Source organism: Protomyctophum parallelum, assembly GCF_964188405.1.
Source record: "Protomyctophum parallelum genome assembly, chromosome: 10".
NCBI classification, from domain to species: domain Eukaryota; kingdom Metazoa; phylum Chordata; class Actinopteri; order Myctophiformes; family Myctophidae; genus Protomyctophum; species Protomyctophum parallelum.
The window spans coordinates 39,057,428-39,084,103 of NC_139704.1; the positions used below are offsets into that span (position 1 = coordinate 39,057,428).

General features: G+C 40.5%; 2 protein-coding genes across 3 annotated transcripts in view; one reads left to right on the forward strand and one right to left on the reverse strand.

Annotated features, from left to right (window-relative positions):
* Positions 1 to 26,455, reverse strand: part of vps8 (VPS8 subunit of CORVET complex) — a 93,485-nt gene extending 67,030 nt beyond the window's left edge. For both annotated transcript variants that reach the window (XM_083775187.1, XM_083775186.1), the window contains exons 1-9: positions 26,267 to 26,455; positions 24,096 to 24,164; positions 23,711 to 23,841; positions 22,821 to 22,917; positions 22,258 to 22,290; positions 21,190 to 21,244; positions 11,784 to 11,908; positions 10,952 to 11,038; positions 9,351 to 9,418 (exon numbers count right to left, since the gene is read on the reverse strand). In XM_083775187.1, coding sequence (XP_083631313.1) covers positions 9,351 to 9,418; positions 10,952 to 11,038; positions 11,784 to 11,908; positions 21,190 to 21,244; positions 22,258 to 22,290; positions 22,821 to 22,917; positions 23,711 to 23,841; positions 24,096 to 24,164; positions 26,267 to 26,341 — 740 coding nt within the window. In that variant the 5' untranslated portion in view covers positions 26,342 to 26,455. The remainder of the gene's footprint in view (positions 1 to 9,350; positions 9,419 to 10,951; positions 11,039 to 11,783; positions 11,909 to 21,189; positions 21,245 to 22,257; positions 22,291 to 22,820; positions 22,918 to 23,710; positions 23,842 to 24,095; positions 24,165 to 26,266) is intronic.
* Positions 16,526 to 18,061, forward strand: LOC310865198 (DELTA-stichotoxin-She4a-like; the record flags this gene model as incomplete). The annotated part of the gene is made up of 3 exons (XM_083774223.1): positions 16,526 to 16,611; positions 16,801 to 16,902; positions 17,434 to 18,061. Exons 2-3 carry the CDS (start codon positions 16,838 to 16,840, stop codon positions 18,059 to 18,061), a joined length of 693 nt encoding a protein of 230 aa, XP_083630349.1. The 5' UTR covers positions 16,526 to 16,611; positions 16,801 to 16,837.
* Positions 26,456 to 26,676: the final 221 nt, after the last annotated feature.

The window sequence follows — 26,676 nt, forward strand, 5'->3', positions numbered from 1 at the left end:
GTCACTAATGTTATATTATTCAAAAGGTGGGTTATCTATTGTTCATTCATGGCATCGGATGGATACCTCATATGTCCGAAATGGTTCCTCGTCAGTCAGAATTCAAATTCAAAAGTGACAAAAATAGCAGATCTACAAGATCAAAATGTAAAGCGCGAAGTAGGGTATTAATTTACAAAAAAAAAAGTAAAATATGGAGATATAAGGTTTCTGGCCGACAGCAACGATATGCTAGATATAGTTTTGTCCTTTTCTATTTTCTAAGCAACGTCTTGTAGTTGGGTTAAGGTATTACTTTGAGCCAGAAATGGGGGGCACTGAAGCAAAAAATAATTGAGACAGGTCCGCTGTATCTCAGTGTGGTTCTCAAACGTTTTCATGCTAAGCACCCCCAAAATATGGCTACGGACCCTAATCAGAAAATAATTTGTGACAGGAGCCCCTATACAAGATCTGTGTTGTTTCAAATGTTTCAAACATATCTAATGTTTTTCCATTCATTTCCTTTTTGTTTTTGTTTTGTTTGATTTTATTTGGGGGGGGGGGGGGGGGGTATAGCAAAACACAAGGCATTGCATCGCAAAGCTAGGTGACCTTGAAGTGGTTCAATTGATGATAGTATATTATACAGTATCATTTTGTTGGGCCCCACTTGGAGAACCACTGTTTTTTCTGTTTCTCTGTTTTTTCCCACTCTCGTTCCTCCGTTCCGACTCTTTCTGTTCTTTTGATCTTTGAAGATTTCAACAAATCAGAGTTTGCCTTTGTCAGCAATGTCCCATGATGTGTGCAGTACTTGATCATTCTTTATACGCAGACAAAGCACTTGAACAAGCATCACGATTTACAACAACTGAATCTCACTCAGCTAAAGACATCCAGTATAGGCCACTAGGCCAGTCAATCAGTTAATCATGTGGTTTTAACCTGTGTCGTGACTGCCACATCAATTTATTGAATTTAAGGACTTTTAAGACATTTCACTACCTAATCAACAACACTGGTGTGACGTGAGCAGCGCCCTTTACATGAAGATGTATGTATTATTGCGAACGCAGTGAGCCACTTACTATGACAGCAGGGGCTGAGTGTCTGTGTGTGTGTGTGTGTGTCACGCTGTGTGGTGTCACGCTGTTACACCACCGGCCCGCCACCAGAGGGCGCAGCTGTGGCACGCACGCACGCACGCACACACACACACAGGGCGCAGCTGTAGCACACACACACACAACCACACACACACGAGCTGCGTTCGCTTCACGCGTTTGCGCGTCTTACTTGTGATATTGACTCACATGACGTCACACAAATATTTCACGTGACGTAATTTGGCGATGACTTTGTCAAAAAAAGGTACACAGACTTGGTCACACACATGATGTCACAGGCCAAACCTAAAAAAATTAATCACACTCGTGTGAAGTGAGGGGCGCCCTTATCATCATACATCACATTCCGTGCTCAGCAAATCAAAACATTTCCGTGGTACACACACACAGACACACAAAGCTGGGAATAGGAGGGGCTAGCGCCCCTAAAAAAATACCATAACTGCATCAAATGTAATTAACAAGATATACTATAACTGGTCAAACATTGGCCAAATTGTCAAATAATAAAAGAAAGAGGCCCAAATTGTGAAAACAGCCAATCTTCAAGTTCAGATCTGCTATTGTAGATCTGTTATTTTCACAATATTGATATGTAAGACTGAGTCAAACTAAATTAATGTTTCACACATAATCCCAAGTTTTTTGGGGGGTCACCAGTTCAACTATGATTATTTTGGGGGAGTCACCAGTTCAACTATGATTATTTTGGGGGAGTCACCAGTTCAACTATGATTATTTTGGGGGAGTCACCAGTTCAACTATGATTATTTTGGGGGAGTCACCAGTTCAACTATGATTATTTGGGGGGGGGGGTCACGGCCTGAAAAGGTTGAGAAGAACTGAGTCAATCAATCAATCAATCGAAGTTTGGAATGAAAATGCGGTCAGACCAGCCGACAGACAGGCTAGGCTCACTGACAGCCAGGCAGCCAGATACAGTATACGGTGGTGCATTGTGAAATATCTATGAAGCTTGTCAAGGGAGTCAGCAGCACAACGTGCACCCTGCAACGTGCACTCTGCTTGGCCCCAGACTGTGCACAATGTCGAGGTGAAGGTCAAGGGTTTGACGGAACAGAGAGAGACAAGATGACAGGCCGTCACAGTCAGACACAAACGCACTAACAAGACCAGCACTCCACTCTCTCTGTGTGTGTGTGTGTGTGTGTGTGTGTGTGTGTGTGTGTGTGTGTGTGTGTGTGTGTGTGTGTGTGTGTGTGTGTGTGTGTGTGTGTGTGTGTGTGTGTGTGTGTGTGTGAGAGTGAGAGAGTGGGTGAATGAGTGTAATTCACTTCTTGTACTAGTAAAGGCAACATTATTGGCCTGAGGCCCTTGAGGGTTACTGCATTACATCCTCTCACACACATTACACACACAGTATATACCGTACATACATCGGTGGATGTGGCACGTGCAAGTACACACAAGTCAGCGTAAAGCTATTCTATCTTTCGCTCTAACATTCAACGCTGCTGTAGCCATATACAGGAATGCAATCATAATAAGCTATGCATAATCACACACTCAATGTGTCCTGGCTGTAAAGCATAGAGACCCGTTTTCATTTGTTTTTTTTGCTGTAATCTGAGCAAGACTATACCGCGCTTTCCCCTCATTATATTACACCAACATACTCACACACTAGCACTGCATGTCTGTGAGTGCAGCTCTGCCGCACATGACGCGCACGCGCGCGTGTTTGCATGCTTGTATTTCTATACTTGTGAGAGCCCAATGTCCCCACAAATACAGTATATCCTGTAGTAGAATTTGAGAAATTGACATTATGAGAACTGTCTGCATTAGCCATACCGTGAGTGAATCCACGTTATCAGTAATACTGATAACGTGGATTCACTCACGCGTTAATGCCAGGCTACATTTTCATGGTCTTCACAAGCGAACTGGTTGTTGTATGGTTAAAAATATATTTTAAGCTGTGCTTACAATTAGTAAAATATTCAGGTTGGGGTTTGGCATTTATAGGTTAGGTTTAGGGGTTGGGGGTTATGCCTTATTTATATGATACATATAGTTGTGTGCAATGTGTCACAGACAAAAACGGCAGGTCTACAAGCTCAAGCTAACAACGTGGCGCATTGTAGCTTGTAGATCGGCTATTTTGGGGTACCAAAATGTCGCTAAAATGTATCGTAATACAAACGTGTGTGATTGTGCGAGTGTGTGTGTATGTGCGTGTGCGTGTGCGCATGCGTGCGTGTGTGTGTGTGTGTGTTGGGGGTGGGGGGGTAGTCTATCTATTTCCTATTCCCATGAGCATTTAAGCATATCTGGTGCGCTCCATTATTCCCCTTGGATGAGGTGTTTCTCCAACAAAGCGGAGAGGGAGAGCTTTGATTTAGTTCCAGTTCTGACCTAGTTAGAGTTGTACCATTAAGTAAGTTAGTAAGTGTGGCGCTGAGTATGACGCTCAGCGTTGGGTTCCTATTAATAAGATGTGCACTGCAAAATCTGCCAATACAAACTGTCACTATAGACCTGTGACCCAGAGCCCTGACTTGCTGAGTTAACATAGAGGTGTGAAATGGGACACTTCTGTCTCTCTCAAAGGGAAGTCAGTAGAAGCACCAACTGTTTCTAAAACTACTAACAAGTTATAATAATCCATAGAATGTAATTATTGTAAAGCAGTAATGTCATGGGTTGAACTGATTATAATCTTGAAGTATAGTCATACAAAGACTATGAGAAGGTTAAAATGTCCTTTCCCAAGGGGATCCCAAACCCTGCTCACAGCATGGGATCTGATAAGGAACTTCCTTTCAACTCACAGCGGGGGTGGGCACAGTCCACTGTCCCTGAGAGCAAGACAGCCACGCGGCACATGTATTTCACTTCCTGGTACCACAGCCCAAATTCCTCCTGGGGCACAAACAGCCAATCACAGGAAGAGCTGATGGCCAGAGGGGGTAGACACCCTGGAGGAAGGCCTAGCAGAACAGAGGGCTTAAATCACCTAGCCTGTATCCCCTTGGACCAGATTCTATAACAAACCAAGCTGAATCCAACCTCGTGTGATAAGCACGATGAACCAGCCCTGTGTATTACACTGCACAGCGACCAAACGCAGCCTCACATTGACCAATGGTAAATATGAATTCATGCAATAACTAATGAATAATGCTATCTATGTGTTGTGCTGTAAACCTGTAATTGACGAATGTATTATGTGTATTTGTCTCATCATGCAGGTTTTTTACCTAATTAAAGGCCTGAACAAGGGCTATAATCACTAACCCAATCTAAAAGAGCTAAGCTCATTGTGTTAAATGTATGTTATGAAATCATATAATAAAAATATATAAAGACAATGAGTTATGTTATTTTAGGTTGCGAATTGAGTAAATACATTTGACCCTATGTGAAGTTGTTTTCCCTTTCAGAGGGATTAGGTAGCACGACATGTTATCAATTAGCAAATAAACCGTAGCAAGCTATAAATCTGAACAGTAAGGTACGAAACTGCAAGATGAATTCACATAACTGGCTCTACCCTTGAATATAATATATGAAAGTGAACTTTTTATGAAAATAAAAAACTGAGACGAAAAGACCCCACTCTCTCTACTATCAGCCCCTAGAGACCAAGGATCCCAAAACATTCCATTAACCAACATCCCTATTCTGGGGGCGAATATTCGCCAATCATAGCAAATAAGCTCACAACGCACTGCAATCGTATACATTGTGAGCTGGTAATTAGCTATTATTTTAAAAGGGGCACTGTTCTGTTATTAACTTAAATCACACAATTGTAGGGTGAGTACTGAGTTTCCACTAAAGAAAATCAATATAAAAATCAAGTACTTGATTTTAAATGTGTAAAGTTTTCTGCTCAGGAATGTACAGTAATTCTCCTCTGAGGCCCCTTTTCCACCGGTTGGTTCCAAATGGGAACCGGTTCAGTTATTTATTTATTTTTTAGCCCATGAGCCAGAGTTCCAAAATTGGAACGTTAATTATTAATTGAGTGTGCAAAACCATACCTATATTAGATTGTTATCACCATGAAACTTCCAAATTTGAGTACTTACACATGATTTATTGTATTACAAATTTTACATTTTTAAATATGCAAATGAGTCATTATGTAGAAAATATGCAAAATAATTGAAAATATGAAAAAGCTACTACTGTGGAAGGGTTATCATGTATTAATTTACTTGTATTGATCTATAAACAATTTAATATAGGTCTAGTTTTGTCCCACCAATTTTGGAGCTCTGGCTCATGGACTAAGAACCAAAAAGAACTAACCGGTGGAAAGGGGATCTGGGGGTTGGGGGTCTGGGGGTTGTACTTACAGGTTCTAGCCTTGGGATTGGTTTAGGTTGCCGTGTTCCTTCCCATTCCCAGATGTTATGCATGATCATTAATCAATGATTTTTGTGTTTGTTCTCTGTCATCCTAATATTTGGCTGATGAAGACCTAGAGCGTCGAAACATTGAATTTTAAGTAAGTATCTTGCGGAGCTCTAGAAACTAGTGTGCATATGTTTCTTCTTCCTTTTTGGTATTTTATCATGAACATTAGTGAGGACCAATTATAAAGATAGTTTGAAAAGTGGTGAAGTGGTCCTTTAATTTACACAACACTTTTGATTCCAGGTGAGTCAATATATCTAGTGGTATACAGCACATCCTAATGCTCCCTCTGGTGGTCACAGCCAGTAGTGCAGCCGGGAGTTTGTTATTGTACACTGGATTATAGAGTGCAGTACTACAATGAACAGTTAATCATTTAGGCAGAGGCCTTGTGATGTCAGCTGTGGCCCGGGCAGAGGCCTTTTGTGGCGGTTCTGGACAAACGTGGGTCCGACTGACTCGACACCGGGCACTGCACTCCCTGTGGGGGTGTGGAACGCGTGTGTCGAATTTGAAGTAGGTGGGGCGAGCGCCGAGCGGTTCTCGAGTTATTTGGATCACAGACATACACACAGAGACTTGGTGCATTTATAGTTATAGATAACCAACATATTATATTTGTTTAGGTACTGTGTAGGTATGTGGTTTATAGTTATAGATAACGTATTATATTTGTTTAGGTACTGTGTAGGTATGTGGTTTATAGACAGTTATAGATAACGTATTATATTTGTTTGGGTACTGTGTAGGTATGTGTTTTAAGGGGGGGGGGGGGGTGCTTAAAAAAACACTCAGATAAAGCATTTATTTTCTACTATTTTCTATGCTGTTTCTGGGTGTAATAAATAATGCATGGTTGCAGCAGTGCATTGTTTATAATAGTCTTCCCGGCAGGCTGTGGTTAATAATATGCTGGTGGGACTGGGCTTCACTTCTATTGAAGTGATATTCTATTGAGTTCACACTATGAACTATAGTATACTATTATCATAATTAAATTTGTCACCGTTACCTTCACATGGGGCAAACATGCAGTGTTGATTTCGTCGACTAAAACTATGATGAAAAATGTCCGTGGACTACCTTTCTATCACTGTGGCTCTGCAGAGCGACACGTTGTAGATCGGCATGCAACCAAGTATAAAATCAGGCATTACGACGCCATCAAAGCCCACCAAAATACATTATTGCTGACGAAATCAACTGTAGATTTACCGGTAGTAGTCGACTAAAATCCAATGATAATAGTCACAACACTATAACATAACATTCCAGATGACGAAATGACATTTTATTCAAAAGACTAAAAAATGTCATGTCAAAATGATAACACTGCAAACATGCACTGAATGAATGAGGTTATTCTAACCAGAGACAAATTGTTTAAGTGTTTATATGGTTGTTATAGACTAATATTCCTGTAGATCAGATAATCAAAGTGTTTTCACCACCCCTCTTAGCCCGACTGAACGTTTCTTTTGATCGCACTGGATCGGATCAGTCTCTTCCAAAATGCGTCTTTACATTTTCATTCTGATGGAGCCATCATTCTGATTAATAATTAAATATTAGGATCTATGTGTAAATGAAAGCCTGGGTATTGAGGCTAGGATCTATTTAACGAGAGTCATGAGGGGAGATCATACAGGAACAATTTTAAATATGATATAGTTTGCTATTCATACACGACTGTAATAGTTTGTTTTCTGTGAGACCAATAACATTTAACTGCAGCATTAGACGTCAGTGGTGCATTTTGAATTTATATATTCTACCCGACCAGCTACGAATGTGCTACTACTTTCACATCAATTATAATGATGTGAAACAGACATTTCTCTTCGGTCCAAATCATTCTGAATTGGTTGATATTTCTGGTAAAGTCTGGTGCAGAGCGCTACAGTATGAAAGCCAGACAGATCACAAATTAGTCCATACACGTACTGTATTCTTATTATGATACACACGTATTGTTTTCTAATGAATCTCCTCTTCCATGAGGACACTTGCTGTGGGCTGTGATAAGCTCTTTGACCTCCCTTTGAAGTCGCAGCACTTTTAATTTCTTCTTCAAAGCGTTGTTCTGAACCAAAGCGGTTCAGAGCAAAAAAAGAATGCAGTAAATAATGTACACTATAGTGCATATAACCCTGTATAATATAATACATACTAAATGAGCTCACCAGTCATAACCCTTTTGTGATTTTGTTGTCTTGTCTGTTCAAATTAGTTTTGTTGTTGTTTTTACTATTGTAATGGCCGATTTCTGTGTAGTTATTAAAGGGACATTTCACAGCTGAAAGAAACTGCAGTCACTCAATGTTAATTGTTAGTATTTGTGTGTGTGTGTGTTCGACTAGGGTTTGACTAGATTGCTGAATTTCTACAATGACCATAATGCTTTGGTGCAGTGCCTGGCTGCATGGAGGTGTGACTTGTAGTCCAGGAAGGAAGTGAGACCACATTTTCATGACAACTTTTGGTCATGAACATGACTAAAATATCTAAAAACACACATTACAGTACATACAAACCTGAGGAAAGAGTTTCTTGAGTTCTTTAAATTTCATTAAAATAAGATCTGGTTGCAAAAGGGGTGACGTGGCCCTTTAAACATGCAAAAAACTATTCATGGCGGCACACTGCCTTCCATAGACTATATTCACACAGTGGCCTATTTTGCTCTAACACCAGATTTGCAGGTTGGGAAGAAATGCTTAAGGGAAGAAAAACTCGGTAGGATAAATTAATTATTTTAACAAGTATTGCCAAGGTTTTTCCCCTTTCAACCCTTATCTTGAAGAGCCAAATACCCGTAACAGGATGTTACAATGACGTAATGGTGTGTGTGTGTTCATTGTCTTTACCGGTTGTTGATCTTTAGCTTGGTGCAGAAAAAACATGACCACGACAATCACAGCGCCGGCTATCGGTCGTGGAATAAATCTTGTTTTGACCCGAAAAACGTCATTGCGGGCGCCAATTTGGAGTTACAAGCCATTGAAAACAGCACATTGAACGCACGTGAATGCGCGCGCACGTTAAGATGCCACGCTCCAGTGTCATACTTGACAACAGTGTCACACTCCATGCTAATAGGAGTAATGATCGGATCAATTCAAAACATGCACAAAACACCGATTTACGTGAAATAATTAGTTTACGTGTTTGGCGGGTGGCCAGACAAAAACAAATCTACGGGGTGTGTGTGTCTAATTTCTCTTTTGTGGGACTTGAGATAAAAAGTGTGGAAACTAGGGCCGGGACTAATTGCGATTAATTACGATTAATTATCTACAGAAAAATGTATGCATTAAAAAAAATTACGCATTTTAATCGCACTATTTTTTTCACCACGGAACGTTGTCACTGGACAGTTTTCAGACAGACCTGCGCACCATGTGTCCGTGTCCTCTTCAGACAATAACACCACCAGAAACCGCAGACAGTTCACCAGACTGGGGGAAGTCGCTGAGATCACTTTGCTTGTCCCCGTTGATTGGAAATAGGATTTAAAAGGCTATCCGATGGTAGCGTGGATTACAGCACAGTTGTGTGCAATTATTCAATAAAGAATTATTACCCCTATTACTACAAAAACAATGTTTTATTGCTTAAACTTATGTATTCACTATTAATTGATTAACTAGTATAACAAAATCCATTTGAAAAAATTGCTTTCTCACTGTTCTCGGGTCAAATAATGATATGCAATTAAAATGCGATTAATCTAGATTAATTAATCGCAAGGACTCTGATTAATTAGATTAATTTTTTTAATCGAGTCCCAGCTCTAGTGGAAACCACTGCAGATGGTAAGTGGATGAGTACAGTAAATGTGTGTGAAATTACCTAAAAGCCAGCTCAAACACTGATCCTCCGCTGTCATTGCACACTGCTAGAGTTGGGTCATCTGTGAACTGTGACAAGAGAGAGAAGAAAAGAAAGGAATTAAGAGAGACAATTAGGCTGTATTCCTTGTGAATACATTACATGCATGTTGCATTCTAAATTGGACACTTTCTACAAAATTTGGGACCCTTATTTGAATCATATTGGAACCACACTGTCTGCCACGATACTTGGAGGTTTTCCGTACCAACCTTAGATATCTTATATGCCAGCATTCTTCCCTAGTGGGTGCTCTGCTTTGGGGCGGGGGCTTGTCTGCCCTTTGGGTATGGGGGGGTGGTCGCCCGGGCAGGGGTCTCGATGCGTTGCGTCGGGGCCGCTTCTTGGGGCGGTGGCCCTGCCGCCTGGGGGGGTGGCGGTTGCCGCCTTTGAGTGGAGCATGCATGGGTCTGCTCTTGTAATGATTTGGTGCCTATGATAACTGTTGTCTGCCTTTTTAATATATGTATTAATGTATTGTATGGATGTATTCCCTGATTGGGAGTCTATGAAAATTTGAAAATCACTCATTATGGTTCATTGTCCTTGTCATGTCTGTGTATATTCAATCTTTTTATTTATAATAGTGTTGTGCCTGAGCTGTTTTTCTTTTCTTTTCTTTTGTTTGTTATTATGTTCTTGTTGTGTAATGTTTGTTTGTCTTTAAAAACCAATAAATATACTTTATAAAAATAAAAAAGAGAGACAATTACAAGAGTGTAAGGGGAGTGTTGACTTTCCCCTTTCAATTTAAATTAAATCCAATTTTGTAATATTTTTGCGCCGGGTCCGTATATATACGAATCCCGCCGCTAGGGGACCTTATCATCATATACTCTGTGTATATAATGGTTGAGCCCCATGGCAGCTTTTAACCCATTCTGACCTGAGATCAGATTCATACGAGGTTTCCGCCGGACACACACTGGTCTGATGAACCCATTCTGACCTGAGATCAGATTCTAAAAATGTCAGTCGTTCTTCGATTTTTCAAAAATAGCAGACCTACAAGCTCGTATCGCGCCACTCGGTGGCGCGATATGAGCTTGTAGAGCTGCTATTTTTCAATAGCTATAGCATAACATGATGCCAACACCAAAATGGGTGCCCGTTCAGAATGGGTTAACATTGGTCCGGTTGCTATGGCAACGCTCCATCACCACCAGCTATGGGACGTAAAATCTGATCACCGTTTAAATCGGTTACAAGCAGGATTTTCAAACGTCCGAATCCAGAAGTCGGAATCCAGGATAGCTGTCCTTGGTGGATCTTCTGCCATCAAAAATTCAGATGTAATTTGTGACTTTGTACTGCGTCGCTCCCGACATGTAAATGATTCTGTCGAGAGGTAAACAGTGTGTGGTTGTGCCAATGATACTAAAGCAGAGCTACCAAACTGCACACATTTTGTGTAACAACCACGCAAATTCTAGGCGTATAGACACCTAGAATTGCGTGGTTGGTACACAAAATGTGTGCAGGTTGGTAGCTCTGCTAAAGTGTGTGTGCGTGCGTGCGTGCGTGAGTGCGCGTGTGCGTGCGTGCGTGCGTGCATGCGTTACCTTGACATGTAGAATAGCTGTTCCCGGGGGGTGGGCATCTGTGATTGTTCGGAGGAGTTTCCCATTGGCTAGATCCCACATGGTAATCTAACCAATCAAACACCAGGACAGAGGGGCAGTAAGGTTTGTATGAGTAACGGAGTAACATTCAACATCATGCTTAAACGCCACAGTCTTATACTTGTAATCACTGCTGTACAACGAAGCACTCAGTATAGTTCACCAGCACCTGACCAGTGGTGGAAGAAGTACTCACATTTTGTACGTGCACCAGAGTCATTTTGAGATTATTTTACGGGAGCTATGGTTAGACCTTTAGGGTGGTGCATGTTATGTAGACAGCACTATAATTGCATTGTATATAGTTATAGCACGCCATAGTACATATGTATAGCATAGTAGTATATATGTATAGTTTCATTATATAGATATTCCACTGTTACTTTCTTAGCTTACGCATGTTTCATGATAAATGCTTTTATGTGATGTATTCCAATGCTTTTGTTCTTGCTTAATGTAAGTCGCTCTGGATTAAGAGCGTCTGCTAAATGCCTAAATTGTAAATTGTAACTGATATGCTTTGGTTAAATGTTTTTTGTTAAAAACGTTTAACCGCGCTCGAGAGACCCCTGTGACCGAACAAAAACACTATAGCAATGATCACTATCAGAATGTAAAGATATTTAACAATAATTTTAACAAAAACACTTACACCATCTATAGATTAAAATGTGTGTTACGACTAAGGTTATATATGGTTAGTTGGGGATGGAATTCAACAAGTGGAAATCAACGAAAAGCGTGTGACGTGTGTGTTTGCGCTTGCATGTACCTGTCCTTTAGCGAAGCCACAAAGCAGTCGTGAGCAGTCATGGTTAATGCTGAGGGCGGACACAGCTCCAAACTCCGCCCCCGTCGCCGTGGTACCCAGACAGAGCCGTAGAGCCTGGTTGACATCTATGGTGATTAAAGACGAGGGGGTTAGCAGCACACAAACAAAACATAGATAAGCAATTATTAAAGCATTAATAAGGAGGGGGGGCAGACATACGTTCATAAAGGTGAAATGATTCCGACAAACCTAATGATGAATACAGAGAAGTAGGCTGGCACAACATGCACAACACACACACACACACACAATAATAGAAAAAGAAAATAAGATAAGCATCAATAATCCGAACTCCAAAACATTCTTGTACCAAATAAAGAAAGATCAGATAAAAAATGGATAGAGAGAGAGAGGGAAAGAGAGAAAGAGAGAAAGAGAGAAAGAAAGAAAGAAAGAAAGAAAGAAAGAAAGAAAGAAAGAAAGAACAATTTGGAAAAGATTAAATACAATAAAGCATGCACCACAACAGCCAGGTGAAAACCAAGGTGTCAACACTGAGGATGTCAACAGCCAGCCAGATGTTGAGTAATGAGATGTTGAACTTTGGTAGATCCTTGGGTTGTAGAACTGCCTGTACATGAACCACTTATGAAGACGCTATTCTTAGAGAAACAGACTGCAGAAATAGTAGATCTACAAGCTCACAACATGTGACGGCGCGTTGTGAGCTTGTAGATTTTTTGTATTTGTAGGCACTACTGATAATTATTTATTTAAAAAAATCAGGAGGAGAAGGAGAAGGAGAAGTTAGGAGAAGGCAAAAGAACAAAAAGGAATGTGCAGATATTGCTTTTTCTATTTATAAAACTCATTGTCTTGTGAAAGACCCAAATAGTCATCGCCACAATATCCTAGTAATGGCGTAGTATCTGGTCAAAAAATATTGTATTATTAGATTTCTCCATATCGCCAATGAGAGTGAATTGAATCACCCTTCCGGAGCCACTCATGAAGCACAGAAGAATTAGATGTAAGCAGCAGCTGATATATTGAACTTAGTCTACATCACGGCCAGGTAGCTTACAACCCAAGACTCTACCAAATGTCACCATGGCTTTAAGCATGCATAACCCTCCATCAGGAAGGTCCATACAGTACCTTTTCCTGCATAGGCATCATTTGGATAGCGTATAAAAAGACAATGTATCAACACTACAAATCTACAATGGAAGCGCCATCAAACAATGCATGAAATCTTCCAGATTGTATGAAATGTCAGTTAGGCCTGGACAGAGTCTGTTTTGTTTGTGCCTTGCGTGGGGGTAGTCAAACGCACACCAAAAAACGCACGTTTATTTTAATCCTCACATAGTCCCTTACGTTGGTCTATAATCAGTGTTAATGTGCAAGCATCTACTCGTCCACTAGATGGCAGCTGTGACACCCCCTGCAGTAGATCAATGTTACTATGTACATGCAATGTGTCAAATATGTTTAGATTGTATAAACTGTACTGACGTGCCAGTTTATTTTTTTTAAGAGGGGAAATGTTTTTGCTCCGTTACATCAAGTTACTCTCACTCTGTCTGTAGTTCAGTCAGTACACAAGGATAAGCCAATCCTTTTATTATTACATACAGTAATCATCTAATCTCTAATGTTAGTTACAAAGTGTCACAATTGTGTCAACTATTTCGGCTGTTTAAAAAAAAAATTAAAGTGCATTTTTTTATTACAGAAACAGAAATTGTATTAGTATTCATATGTTCTAATGCCAAAAACACATTTAAATCGTTGGTTGCAATTATTTGTATGACAATTCATCGTCAACTTATATTTTGTAATGGTGACAGCCCTATACAAGTATCTATGTTTAGCACAGGGTTGTGCTGGGTCACAGATACTGTATATACTGCTATTCATGTGTGGGGAAAAAACACACATTCACATTCATTCTTTATTTACACAGGGTGGGACAAACAAGGAGCGGGTTTCCATTAATAGGTGCACTACGTGAGGTCATGAGCATAACACGCATGGAATTATATGAAGCACACACATTGTCATTTTGTCAGTTGGATGGACCCATTGACAAAGATTTAAATTTAAAGCATCTATACTAAAATGTATTTCTGTCTGTTAAAATAATAAGTTAGTACCTTGTTGTGAAGGTGTGTTGACAATATTGTGAGGTCAGCTGAGGTGAAACAAAGCAGTGAATAGCCCATGTCTTTCTATTAATAATTTCACTAAACTATACAATTTACAAGTTGACGATTAATTGTCAGTATTAATTATTATATTGTGATTAGTTTTTTTGGTATTGAAAATTGAAAATTGAAAATTGGAACAATTTAAATGTCTGTTGGAAACCATCAGACTATATATCTCGTGTTGTGTTTATAGCAGACTCCTCACTCATACAGTATGTGCACTTGCAGTTTGGGCAACTCGAAAGCAAACTCCACATGCCCCAACATTTTATTTACCCGCCATAGCCCTTAACCCTGTGTCGGATTGGTGGTTAGATTAGCATATTCGCCGATACCGATATGAAAAATAAGGGCCGACACCGATACTTTTCCGATACAGTATCGGGACATCTCTATGTTTTATGCACCGTTTATCTAACAAAAGTGGAGTTGCACATTCACTTGTGTTCCTCTCTTGTCATTTTTATCATTCTACAGAGCTGCACTTAACCAATACATGGATGGTGCCCTGCAGACAACACCTATTGATGGACACATTTTCAAACCAAATTAGTGTTCATCTGTTCACAGTAATTGATTACATTCTCCTTTAACAGAGACAGATCAATATATACAGGGGAACAGAGAGGTCACGGTCTGTCAATAGTCTTTATGTGTCTCGACTCTTGAAGATTTCCAGAATGTAAGCAATCCTATCAACATTGGCCTCAGGGGTCATCGCCATGTTGGCTTGTGGTGGACATTTTTGTCAAAATTATTCTTTTTGGACAGACATACAAAATGAGTATTACCAGGAACACAAAGAGATAGCCCCGAATGACCGTAACAACCTGGAGACTTGACATTCAGTAATCGGGTCTTATGATCAAAATGCGAACATTATAATGGTGTGTAATAAAGGAAAATCTAAACTTTGCCACGGATAAGACCAAATCGGACACATTTGTCCGTGTACGGACATATTGATGACACCGGGCCTCAAAGCAAGTGCTCAGAAGCCAATCAATGAGTTTGATAATCCAGTTAATGTCACCGAACAATGGTCATTGTACAGGACCAGCTTTTTTTGTTTAAAATAGTATTAACCACTTTCAACCTGCCTGGCATCCATATTTTGGGCAAGACAAATTATCATTATAGGCAAATACTTAAATGTTCCAAAACAACAAAAATCGATTTTCGTTTCATCATACAATAAACTATATATGGTAGGGGTTAATCTGGCCTATTCAACTCCATGGGCCAGATCCATCCCATGACAATGAAAATTGGCCCTTTGATAAATGAACGTAAATAAAAGTATATTTGTTTTGTGCCCTAAAATAAAAATGTGCACAGAACATGATGAGATCATCTGTTTTCCTGTACACCAGCCTATTATAGTAAATGTCGAGAATCAATATTGCCATATAACATGAATTGTTTCATTCAATCAAGCTGCTAACATCTGACTGCAATCTGGCACCACAACATTAGTCTAATGTTTCTGCCTCACGGCGGGGATCCACCGGGCACGTTGCGTCTCCGTCGCGTGGGTCAATAAACGAGTCGGGCCAATTTTAATGCATTCACGTAACGCAACGCGGGCAGTGGAGCCACTCTTCATTGATTAAAAAGGGAACATTCCCTGACGGTGACGGAGACGCGACGCTGACACGCCCGGTGGAGCCCCGGTGTTAGTCACTCCTACTCAGCGAACTTAGTTTTGCACATGCTCACAGACACATTTGGATAAATGTCAATGTCAACTACGAAAGATGAAACAGTTATTGACATGACCAATGTCCAATGCACCCCAACAATTACATTGTTTGACATTGAAAAAAGGTCTGAGTCTTGATTCTGATGAAGAGCGTTTAGCTCAAAATGCCACAGAAACTTTCATGCAATCAAGCACCTGGTAAATATATTTTTTTAAATCTGAACTCCTTAAGAATTTAGCTGAATAGCCCTTTTGTATCACATACTGTATAATGCTTAATGTATCGTCGTTAACATTATTCATGTGCAAAGACAAAAAAAAGCCCACGGCCCATACAATCACCAAAGTCCAAAACTTGCCATAAAACTAAGAGGTTGGTCATTCATTATTTTATGATAATCTATTTGACACACCTTTTATATTTTATTTGCACAGATAGATCAGTATGTCGATGTGTATTTTGCTTATGAACAGGGCACACCTAAAATGTGATCTGGCCCCGTCACTCCCTGTATAAATAAAAAGGGATTCAATACAACAAAAGCCAACCAGGATGCAATCAGTCTGATCCAATCACTGGCAGGGATCAAATAACGCTACTGTACTGTGGGTGTGATCACTAGGGGGGGGCAAGGTTTCGAGATTTATACGCAGTATAATGTATTTGCTTTGGTGATGCAGGTGTTGAGGTCTTGCAGAGAAGAATGTTCATAGCTGCATGGAGATAAGGAGACTTTGATTAACTGAGCAAATAAAAAGGTATACGCCTGCTCAAGGTGACTTGACCACCACAGCCGCTCGGAACACCTGCTTGGAAATCGAACCATAGTCCTCTCAGCTCAAACAAAGATCAACTGATTTGGGAACTTTCTGCAGAGTGCCCGGATAAAGCCTTCGTATCCGAAAAAGGTGCGTACTTTTATATTGATACAATCTGTTGTGGTAATAGATAGATAATAGATATCGGTACATCATATTGACTTGATACAGTACAGACAGATACCATGACCATTAATACATGGACGGCACATTCAATTTACATTATAAAGACTGAATTTAACTGATACTAACCTGACTCAAACCCTATTCTCAACAGCCACAGACACTTAACCTGCAGTTTGTGCACTACTGCTGTGAAAATGGTTCATCGCAACTGTTCTATAGAGATTAACAACCAGTCATCATCTACCCTTGCCAACCCAAGGTAATATCTTTTTTTTATATTATACAAATAATTCCAAATAAACAGCAAAATCCTGAGTATTCATTTGTGTAATAAGTGTATAAAAGGAACCCTCTGAGTTTAATTAACACTCAGAATTTTACTGTGTATTTCACCAAAAACTTCTTTGGAGTCTTTTTCTTTTCCATTTCACAATACATCATCAATGTCCAATGCGCTGTACTGTGGAATTGTTTTCCTGCTTTCTAGTGGAAAGATCAGCTTGTTCATTAACAGCAGAACAAGAAATAAGAGCTTTCGGCAATATCAATGGTGTTTGACGTGTGTTCCTTCAATATCAATGGTGTGTGACATGTGTTCCTTCAATATCAATGGTGTGTGACATGTGTTCCTTCAATATCAATGGTGTTTGACGTGTGTTCCTTCAATATAAATGGTGTGTGACATGTGTTCCTTCAATATCAATGGTGTGTGACATGTGTTCCTTCAATATCAATGGTGGGTGACATGTGTTCCTTCAATATCAATGGTGTTTGACATGTGTTGCTTCAGGGTGTTCACCGAGAGCGGCTGCTGCGAGGTGCCTTTGCCACCATCAGTGGACCCCTCCACCGAGGGAACCGCGCTCTTCAGCAAGACCACAGGCGCGGCCACAGGAGCCGTGGGCGTCTTCACCTATGACCTGATCAACCCCAACACGAATGACTACACCCACAGCCTGGCTGTCATGTTCTCCGTGCCCTACGACCGCAACCTCTACTCCAACTGGTTTGCCGTGGGTATCTTTGAGAGAGGCCTCGATTGCGATTACAACCTTTATGATACCATGTATAATGGCTCGGAAGACAAGTTCGCCAGAGGAAAGGCCGACGGCTCCTCCATTAAGTATGATGGCGAAGGTGTTAGGATAAGCGCCACCATGTCAGACGGGCATGAAGCTACAGTGAGGGTAGAAATCAACGGCAACTGTAACAACCCTGGCTATGGCGGAGGCTTTGGCGGAGGAAACCCCGGCTTTGGCGGAGGAAACCCCGGCTTTGGCGGAGGAAACCCCGGGTTTGGCGGAGGAAACCCCGGGTTTGGCGGTGGAAACCCCGGGTTTGGCGGAGGAAACCCCGGGTTTGGCGGCGGCGACCCTGGCTTTGGCGGCGGCTACGGCGACGGCGGATATGGCTATTAAACAAATAGGATAGCGGAGTTTGGGTGGTGCCGGGGGGAAAGTAGTCTTACCACCGTGGGCCAAATAGTACGGGTTAGCACTTACTACTTAGCAGTGAAATGGACTATAGACGAACCCACGGAGGGGTGCCCTGGGCACGGCCATAGCTGCGGTGTACCATTAAGCGCAGCTTTACTCTGCAGTACTGATTAGCTACACCTGGCCTTCAGGCCACTGCTCTATGGATTCGTCTATATACGTATGGGGGGAATTGGCAATGAGTAAATTGGGGGAGAATTAAAACAAAAATACTAAATACCAAGCATCGTATGCTGTATGTACCACATAATATGTGGTACAGTTTCATATTATGAAACTCAATCAATACATTTCAAATCTGTTGAAAGTTTAATGGAAGAGTTTGACAACTGTTAATTGTACCATAATAGAGTGCTTGGGGTTGATCACTTTCTGTGTTTAAGTGTGTAACAGTACAAATTGGAAGCTGACAAGTGTTACCATGACATTTCTTAGCAATAAGGAAAAATGTTGACCATTGTACAACATTGTACAACATTGTACAACATATGTCTCAAATGGATAAATAAATGAGTCAATGCATCAATTCCTTTTTTCACATATTCATTCCCAAAGTGCCCAAAGATACGTTTGAGTTTGTGCTAATCTGCTATAAAAACATGTCTTATCACTTGACATTTAAAACACATCAACTGCCAGGTATAAATGTATTAATTCATCCGCCAGCGCTTTTACTTTATTTCGCTGACCCACGGAACCCACAATGTTGACACGATGTAAACAAAAACTGTCTGGGGGGAGTCACGAGTAGGGATGGGTATCGTCGGGATTGTTGTGAACCCGGTACCGATTCCGGTTCCTAACGGTTCCCTATTTCGGTTCCAAATAGTATAAAATAACTTAAAATGTTTATTAAAAATAAGAGGTCAAATGTTTATTTACAGGTATATTCAGTGATTTCACTTAATTCAAATATCACTTATTTTTTTGTTTTGTTGTGATAATCCTCCCTACTATAGAGTGTGTTGACCATATAAGGATATTCCTCCCTGTCCCCAGTTAACCCCTGGGGTCAAAAAAACCTTAGGTTTCATTTTTGGCTAGGTGGCAAAGCCTTCATCCAATCAGGATAGAGAGGGGCCTTCCACCAATCATGATCGAGCGGGGGCGGGCGGGCCTTGGTGTGTGTGCTGTTGGCCTGTCGCGTGTCCCCCCCACTGTAGTGCATGCATGTGCACATCTTGTTACCGGGGCGGACCGGATTTTTTTTTTCAAATCACACAAATCACTGAATGCTCCTTTAACAAAAAGTTGTATTCCTATTTATTGCCTTAGTCAATTTAAGACGTGTAGGCTAATGAATAGAGTAACATATTATCCTTTATTCAACCGTACATTGAGGATAAGAGTGAGAATAAGAGTGACAATAACACATTTTGACAATAACTGCACTGCAAACAGTCAGTCTCACACACACACACACCATTAGGTCTATATTTGCTCTATACAGTATGTATGTGCGTGTGTACATGTACAATTCAAACTGTAGGAGTGGTTATAGAGCAGTGTTTCCCAACCTTTTTTGTCCCAGGGAACACTTTTCATAGCCTCAAAATCTCGGGGAACACCTAGGGGGGGGGGGTGTATATATATATATAAAATATACATATATATTAAATATATATATATATTATACTAAAAGTAAATATATACATAAAAGTAATATAATAAAATAAAAACACACATGACAGCACTCATCAAATAACGAGAATGAAAAGTTCTCAAAAAATTGCTCATATGCAATGTGAAATGCCACCTAATCCTTTTCCTTGTCTTTATTATGGGCCAACTTGTGAAAGCTGCATGCTTTTATTGTGAAGGGTCTCAGTTCTCACAGCCTGCTTATTTTCACGTGCTGAAAATAGCTGATCGACAAGCTCACAACGCGTTGCGTCCGCAACGCGTTGTGAGCTTGTAGATCAGCCATTTTCAGCATGCAAGCATAACATGTGTACGACGAAGAATAAATCAGGCATCACTGCGCTTCTGTGGAGGGAGGGAGATATATTTTGTTGGCCGAACGAGGCGATCATGTTTGGACATCTATGGACAGCTATTTTGGACAGCTATTTTTCGTGGCACATTATGTTTAATCACAACAACGTCACGTTTACTTTACGTGTTTGGGTCGGGACTACGAGAATCTAAATGTTTGGGCTAGGTCGGGACATGTAGGACTGTATGTGTCTGCTGTCTACGTGCATGTGGCTGCGCTCTGCGCGCTCCAGTGCATGCATCTAAGCATTAACATTTCAATGGCCGAGGGTCGTTAGTCTATTGTTCCGTGTTGATGTTATCGCACGTCTAATGGTTAGACGTGTGACAACAACGACACAACTATAAGAAGCCTGCAGCCCAGTAGCTATAATATTGCTTTCGGGGGAGAGTTAGTGTGCCGCCTGATTTGACAGAAAGTAACACTATAACTTAATTTCTGTCAAATTACGCGGAGCACTTGGACACATCAAACGGAGCACCAAAGCTCCGCGACACACAGGTTGGGAAACACTGTTATAGAGCATCGCAGTCCAGCCCCTGACGAGGGCCCAGGAAATAATTCCCCGTTCATTTTCCCCCTAGACTTTTCAAAAAGTTTTTATTTAAAGACGTTTACGCCACGGACAAAGCCAACTCTTGCTGTGACAAATCATGACAATAAACACAATGTTTTGGGCAGATCAAATAATTAGTAAGAAAAAAAAGGCATCACTTATTGTCTTCTTACTAATAATTTGATCGGCCCAAAACATTGTGTTTATTGTCGTGTGTGTGTGTGTGTGTGTGTGTGTGTGTGTGTGTGTGTGTGTGTGTGTGTGTGTGTGTGTTCCACATCCAACCCCCAGCACAACACTGCACAAAAGTGTGTGGTTCCAGAATTGGACTTTTCAGTCATCTGAGGACCGACAATAAGGACCCCCCAGGAGGACCATCATACTCGACACCGAGTGATCACGGATGATGATGATTGCTTGTGTGTGTTCCTTGACGTTGTATTTGAACAAAAAACATAGGCAGTGTCCGAGTGATTCAAGTGTTCAAGTGCAACTCACCAAACACTAGCGCCAGCCCATGTGATGTTCCCACAGCGATTACACCAGATACTGTCTGAACACAGAGAGACATAGCACAGGTTGGAGGAAACAGGAAAGGGCCCTGGATGGAGTCTACACAAGACTGCTACGAATGGCACTAGGTGTCACATCATGACCACATCAGAAATGTGGACCTCTATGGGGACCTACCACGGGTCACAGACAAAGTCAGATAGTGAACTAGTGGCAAGCAAACCACGCGGCTATTTGGTTCTGGCCATAGACCCCACTAGGGGGCGAGACAATGAGTGAATGTAATAAACATTGTAATGCACTTTGGATAAAAGGTGCTATATAAGCAGATTAAGCACCATTCACTTTCACCATTTTTCTGAAGTGATAAATATATCCGATCTACAAGCTATATGAAAGAAAAAGAATAAAAGTTGAAATATGGAGATACAAGATTTCTGCCCGACAGCAGCAATGTTGTATTTGTATATATTTAAATGTTTTTAATTATTTGGTTTTAATTAGTAAATAAAATATCCAAACCAAATAATTAAATACATTTAAATATATACAAATGCAATTATTAGTAAGTAATGTATTATTACAAAGAAGCAGTATATAGAGGGTCTGAGTCTTATCATTCCATACACAAACTCAATGTGCAAACTGTATATGTCAGACTAATTATCGATTCTCCACCTAGTGGTGTAGCTAGTGTGGTGTGGTTTGGTGCAGCTTGATGGCAATACTTCCCTATTATCACGCTGCAACGGACCATATTGACAACTAATAATGTATGAGGTTTGAGTTTTCTGTTACTCTTCTTTTTTTACTTTACTTATTATTATTATTATTATTATGTTATTTATTTTCTTAGTTTACTGTCTGATAGTTTTGTCAGGTCTATTATTATTATTATTATTATTTCTTTTTTATTTGGTTCTGTAGGGTAGGCAATTATAAGCTTTTAGCTTCAGCCTACACCTTTTCTGGCCACTCAAGTGTATAATGTATTATGTATTGTTATGTGAAAGGTTCGAAATAAACTAAACTAAACAAAGAAACAATACTTACTATGGCAGTTGGAAGTCCAGCATCCACCTTGTCCTGAGGAAGATACGCACACAGGCTTTAGGATAATGGTAGTTTCCTATAATCACAACTACGTGGGGGAGTTATGGATCATACGGATCATATCGGCTAGTGATCGGTGATCACCTTTCAGTTTACCCAATCAGGAAGGCTTGATCATTATGTTCTGTGAGTTGGCTTGTTAGATTGAATAATTGTAATTATTTCTCCTTTTAATATTGTTAGGCAGGAATGTTGGTTAACCCATTTTAGGGGCGGGAACCCCTTTTGGTGTTAGCATTATGTTATGCTTTAGCTATTGAAAAATAGCAGATCTACAAGCTCATAGCACGCCACTCGGTGCGCTATGAGCTTGTAGGTCTGCTATGTTTTTTAAATCGAAGAACGACTGACACAGAAACATAGCTTTTTCAGGTTTGTCAGGATTTAGAAGACATTTTTTTAATCTGATCTCAGGCCTAAATGGCACACAGTGAACAATGCAAATCATTGCATGAATGAATAGTGAGTGAGTGAGTGAGTGAGTGAGTGAGTGAGTCCCTTACAGCAGCAGAAACGATCTGAGCTGATATTCCCTTCAACAGGCTGTGTCTCAGAACAGAGCCGTGGACTGTCGTATTCATTTCCACCGTCCTCTTCCTCCTACACACACACACACACACAGTAACTTAAGCATGACAGCCTTAGTTCCCATTCAAAACAGATTTCCTTTTTCCATGATAACTTTTTTGTGACTTTCACAGTTTACATTTTGTTGCCAGTGCAAATTCTCTCTCATTCACACACACACACACACACATACACACACATTTTTGAGTGGTGCAACCACTCCAAGGAACAGCAATGTCCGTGTTCACCCGCCTATGTGACGTTAACCCACCCATGCACCTATGTGACTGTATATGACAATTAGTACCAGTAGGGGCGCTGTTGTGCCAGAAACAGAGAGAGAGATAGTGCTGCACTTTGGCTGCTAATGAGAGAGAGAGAGAGAGAGGGGGGGAGAGAGGGGAGTTGCACCACTCAGTTCACACGGGTGTGATTTTTTTAAATCAATAGCTGTTCTTTGTGTCTGACCAAGTCAAAAGAGTCACTTTTACAGAGCTACAGCTTGACAAAAGTTCTTATTACAAACAACAATGTCAAACAAGGCTATTGAACAACCTAATCACTGTGTGTAATTACCTCTACTAAGAACAATAATGTTGTAGCCTGCCCTGCACTCTAATCACTTATTATTAAAAAAAAAGAAAATGATTTACTAAATAAAGTTGAAATTAAGCCTCCTCCCCACTTCCGTTTTGTCTTTACATTTGCGCAAATTTATCCTAATATAAATAGAAATCATCTAAGGTGAAGTTCCAGACTCTATATAGCATTCGGAGATTGAGGAATAGTTGTCTGGCTACGCAAGTGTTTGTGTGTGTGCCCATACCGCTTTAGGTGCGCTGGGTCTCCGCTGTCAGAGCTGGCCAGAGAGGAGGTTTCACATGAGTGAGCGTCTATGTTCTCTGTGTTGAGGAGGCAGGTGTCCTCCAGGACAAACGGTTCCTCCTCATCCTCCGGCTGCAGAGACACACAGCACAACGAATCAAACACACTCTCTATAGCACACCGTTTCCCAAACAGTGGGTTGGAAGGTGTGGGTATATCTGCTATTTTTGAGTTACTGTTCTAAACCACTGTTCTAAATCCTAAGAGTCCTCTGAAAAACCTATTTTGCTATATAGCTGAAAACTAAAATGACACCGATGCTTTCCCGTTTTCAATGGGTTATGGTCAAGGATGTTCTTCTACAGAGTGAAGGATAGTTACCGCACCTCATTCAGGATGCTCTCTAAGGTGGGAGGTGTGTCCACTTGGGGAATGTCAAACTCCTTGTCATCAATCTGAGGAGAAAAGCAGTTGGCACAGACAGAACTTGTGATTGATTACACGGTCAAATAAGAGCATACAAATGTTTTGTAGACTCAATTAATACTGAGGATTTTACTGTGTAGAACTGGTCAAAGAAAGACCAAGTCTCTTCTCTATGTTGTTGATCTGTCACAGACTTCTGTTATGCTTTCCTACACGCCTCATTTTGACACCAGTTTGACGGACTTGCAGCACTTTCTGTACTGCTATATGCAGTGCAAACAATATCATTCATATTTATATAGCCTGGGCTGCATTCCTTTTCGGGTTTATGATCCGGTCGGGAGTGTCATGTTGTAGTCATTGTTTTGTAGTCATCAGGTCAGAATCATCAATCTGGAACTTCCTTTCCCTCTAGACGACTTTTCACTTTTCCCAATAAAAGCTGCAGGCTACAAGAGAACGAGTCATGCTTTTATTGTTATTCTTCCGGTTTGAGAGAAAGTGAGTTCCAGATTGATGGTTCCGGCCTGATGACTACAAAACAATGACTACAACACACAACGTAACGATATCATCCGCTCCCAACTGGATCATACGAAGATGTTGTAACACAGACCAGGCTTAGCCTGGTGACGCGAGGTTAGTACATATATATATATAAATATATTACTTTTTACAATAATTTGTACATCTCTTCGCACAAATTCTTGTATTTGAATTGTTATGGTATAGTAAAAGATAGTAAAAGCTATTACGCATTTACTATTACGCTATTACTCCCTCTGGTGTTGTGGGTGTGGACTTCCTACCCTGCCCTGACTGATTGCTGCTTGTGGTGTTTTTATTTGTTTTTATTTATTTTATGTTCTTTGCCATTGTTCTATCATTTTAACTACTTTAACTACTATGTATGAAAGTAGACCTAGAATGCCTGTGATCATTTAATTATACTTCGTAAATTTTCATGTATCTCAGGCATAGATGACTTGCACCGGCAGCTGGTCGATTTGAAAATGTGCGGCATAAATGTGATAAATGCTCCGTTTGTACTCACCCATTAAATTATTCCAAAGACGTGGAGTGAAAAATGGTCCTATAGTTTTATGCACACGGACATCTTTCTCTCCAGGCGAGGGGACGTATTTGTAAACATGACGCATTTGTCAAATCAGTTCATCGATTTTTCCGGTCCCCCTCGCCCGGAGAGAAAGATGTCCGTGTGCATCTCTTGAAAAAGTGGAGATAATTCACTAAATAAGCGTTTTGTGCCAGAACTTTCACATGGATATAAAACTAGAGGACCATTTTTCACACCACGTCTTTGGAATAATTGAATGGGCTAGTACAAACGGAGCATTCATCACATTTAGGCCGCCCATGTAGAACCCGAACTGAAATTAACCTGTGTGTTCTATGGCTCTGTATGTGAAATACTGTACATACTGTATGTAACAACAAGAGCCGTTCTAGTATGAAAGGTGCTATACAAATAAAGTTTATTATTATTATTATTATATAGTAAGTTCATATAATATTTACTCCTACAACATAATATATAATGTGGTCTGCATATTCTATATTGTATTATTAAGAAAACATTACTTACTTTTGGCTGCACCTTATTAGATATAATTAACCATAACCTCTATATCCAATTCTAAATGAAGCTATGCTTTCTATATGGTCATTTCCCAACTGTACGTGTATTGATGCTAGTCTACTAAGATTTTCTACTGCGTTGACACTTCTTACAATACTATACAGTATAGTGAATGTTAGCCCCTCTCGGAACCCCCTGGGTCAGCCCAATCTCAACCGAACCGGGTAGCTGGGTCTCAAAAATGTCAGAAACTTCAGTACCATTGGGTTCTGACTTGTGGGGCTAAGTAAATGTTTACCTTGTATTAGCTAACCTTGTATGTAGTCTGTTGGGTCTGCACCAACGACATTTCACTGCACAAGTACACATGAGCATGTACAAATAAAGTATTACTCTAGTCGTAGATGTATTTTAATGTCGGAATCGATTAAATACATCTACGATAGTCTAAATCTTAGGCTAAACCTGAACCAACTCCAGCTGACAGACAGACATGTCAGGTGAGATGATCCTCCACTCAGACTCACTCACCGCGTCGATCTCCATTAAGTTGAGCTGAGAGGACGCAGACACCAGGCTGCCGGCGTCAGGGGAGTCCGACATCATCACTTTTGTATCGACCGACTATTTACTGCGAAAATGTATTGGAATATTGCAAATTATGGCAACATACTCCCTTTGTGCAAGGGCTGTTGGTGATTCCAATGTTTGCGGAACTGGCTGTTGGTCACACGGGCTCCCTTTCCGGTGTAGTTCCTGTTCATGCGCAGAAAGCTGAAAACGTCATACTACTAGTTTGATTGATTGATTGATTTATTAACAGTTTGCAGAATCACAGTACATTTCAAGTACAACGACACCATAAAGCATTACACTTGTTTACAATATTGCCCACCATTTTCAATTCATCAAAACATTTAGAGACGTACGAATATACACAA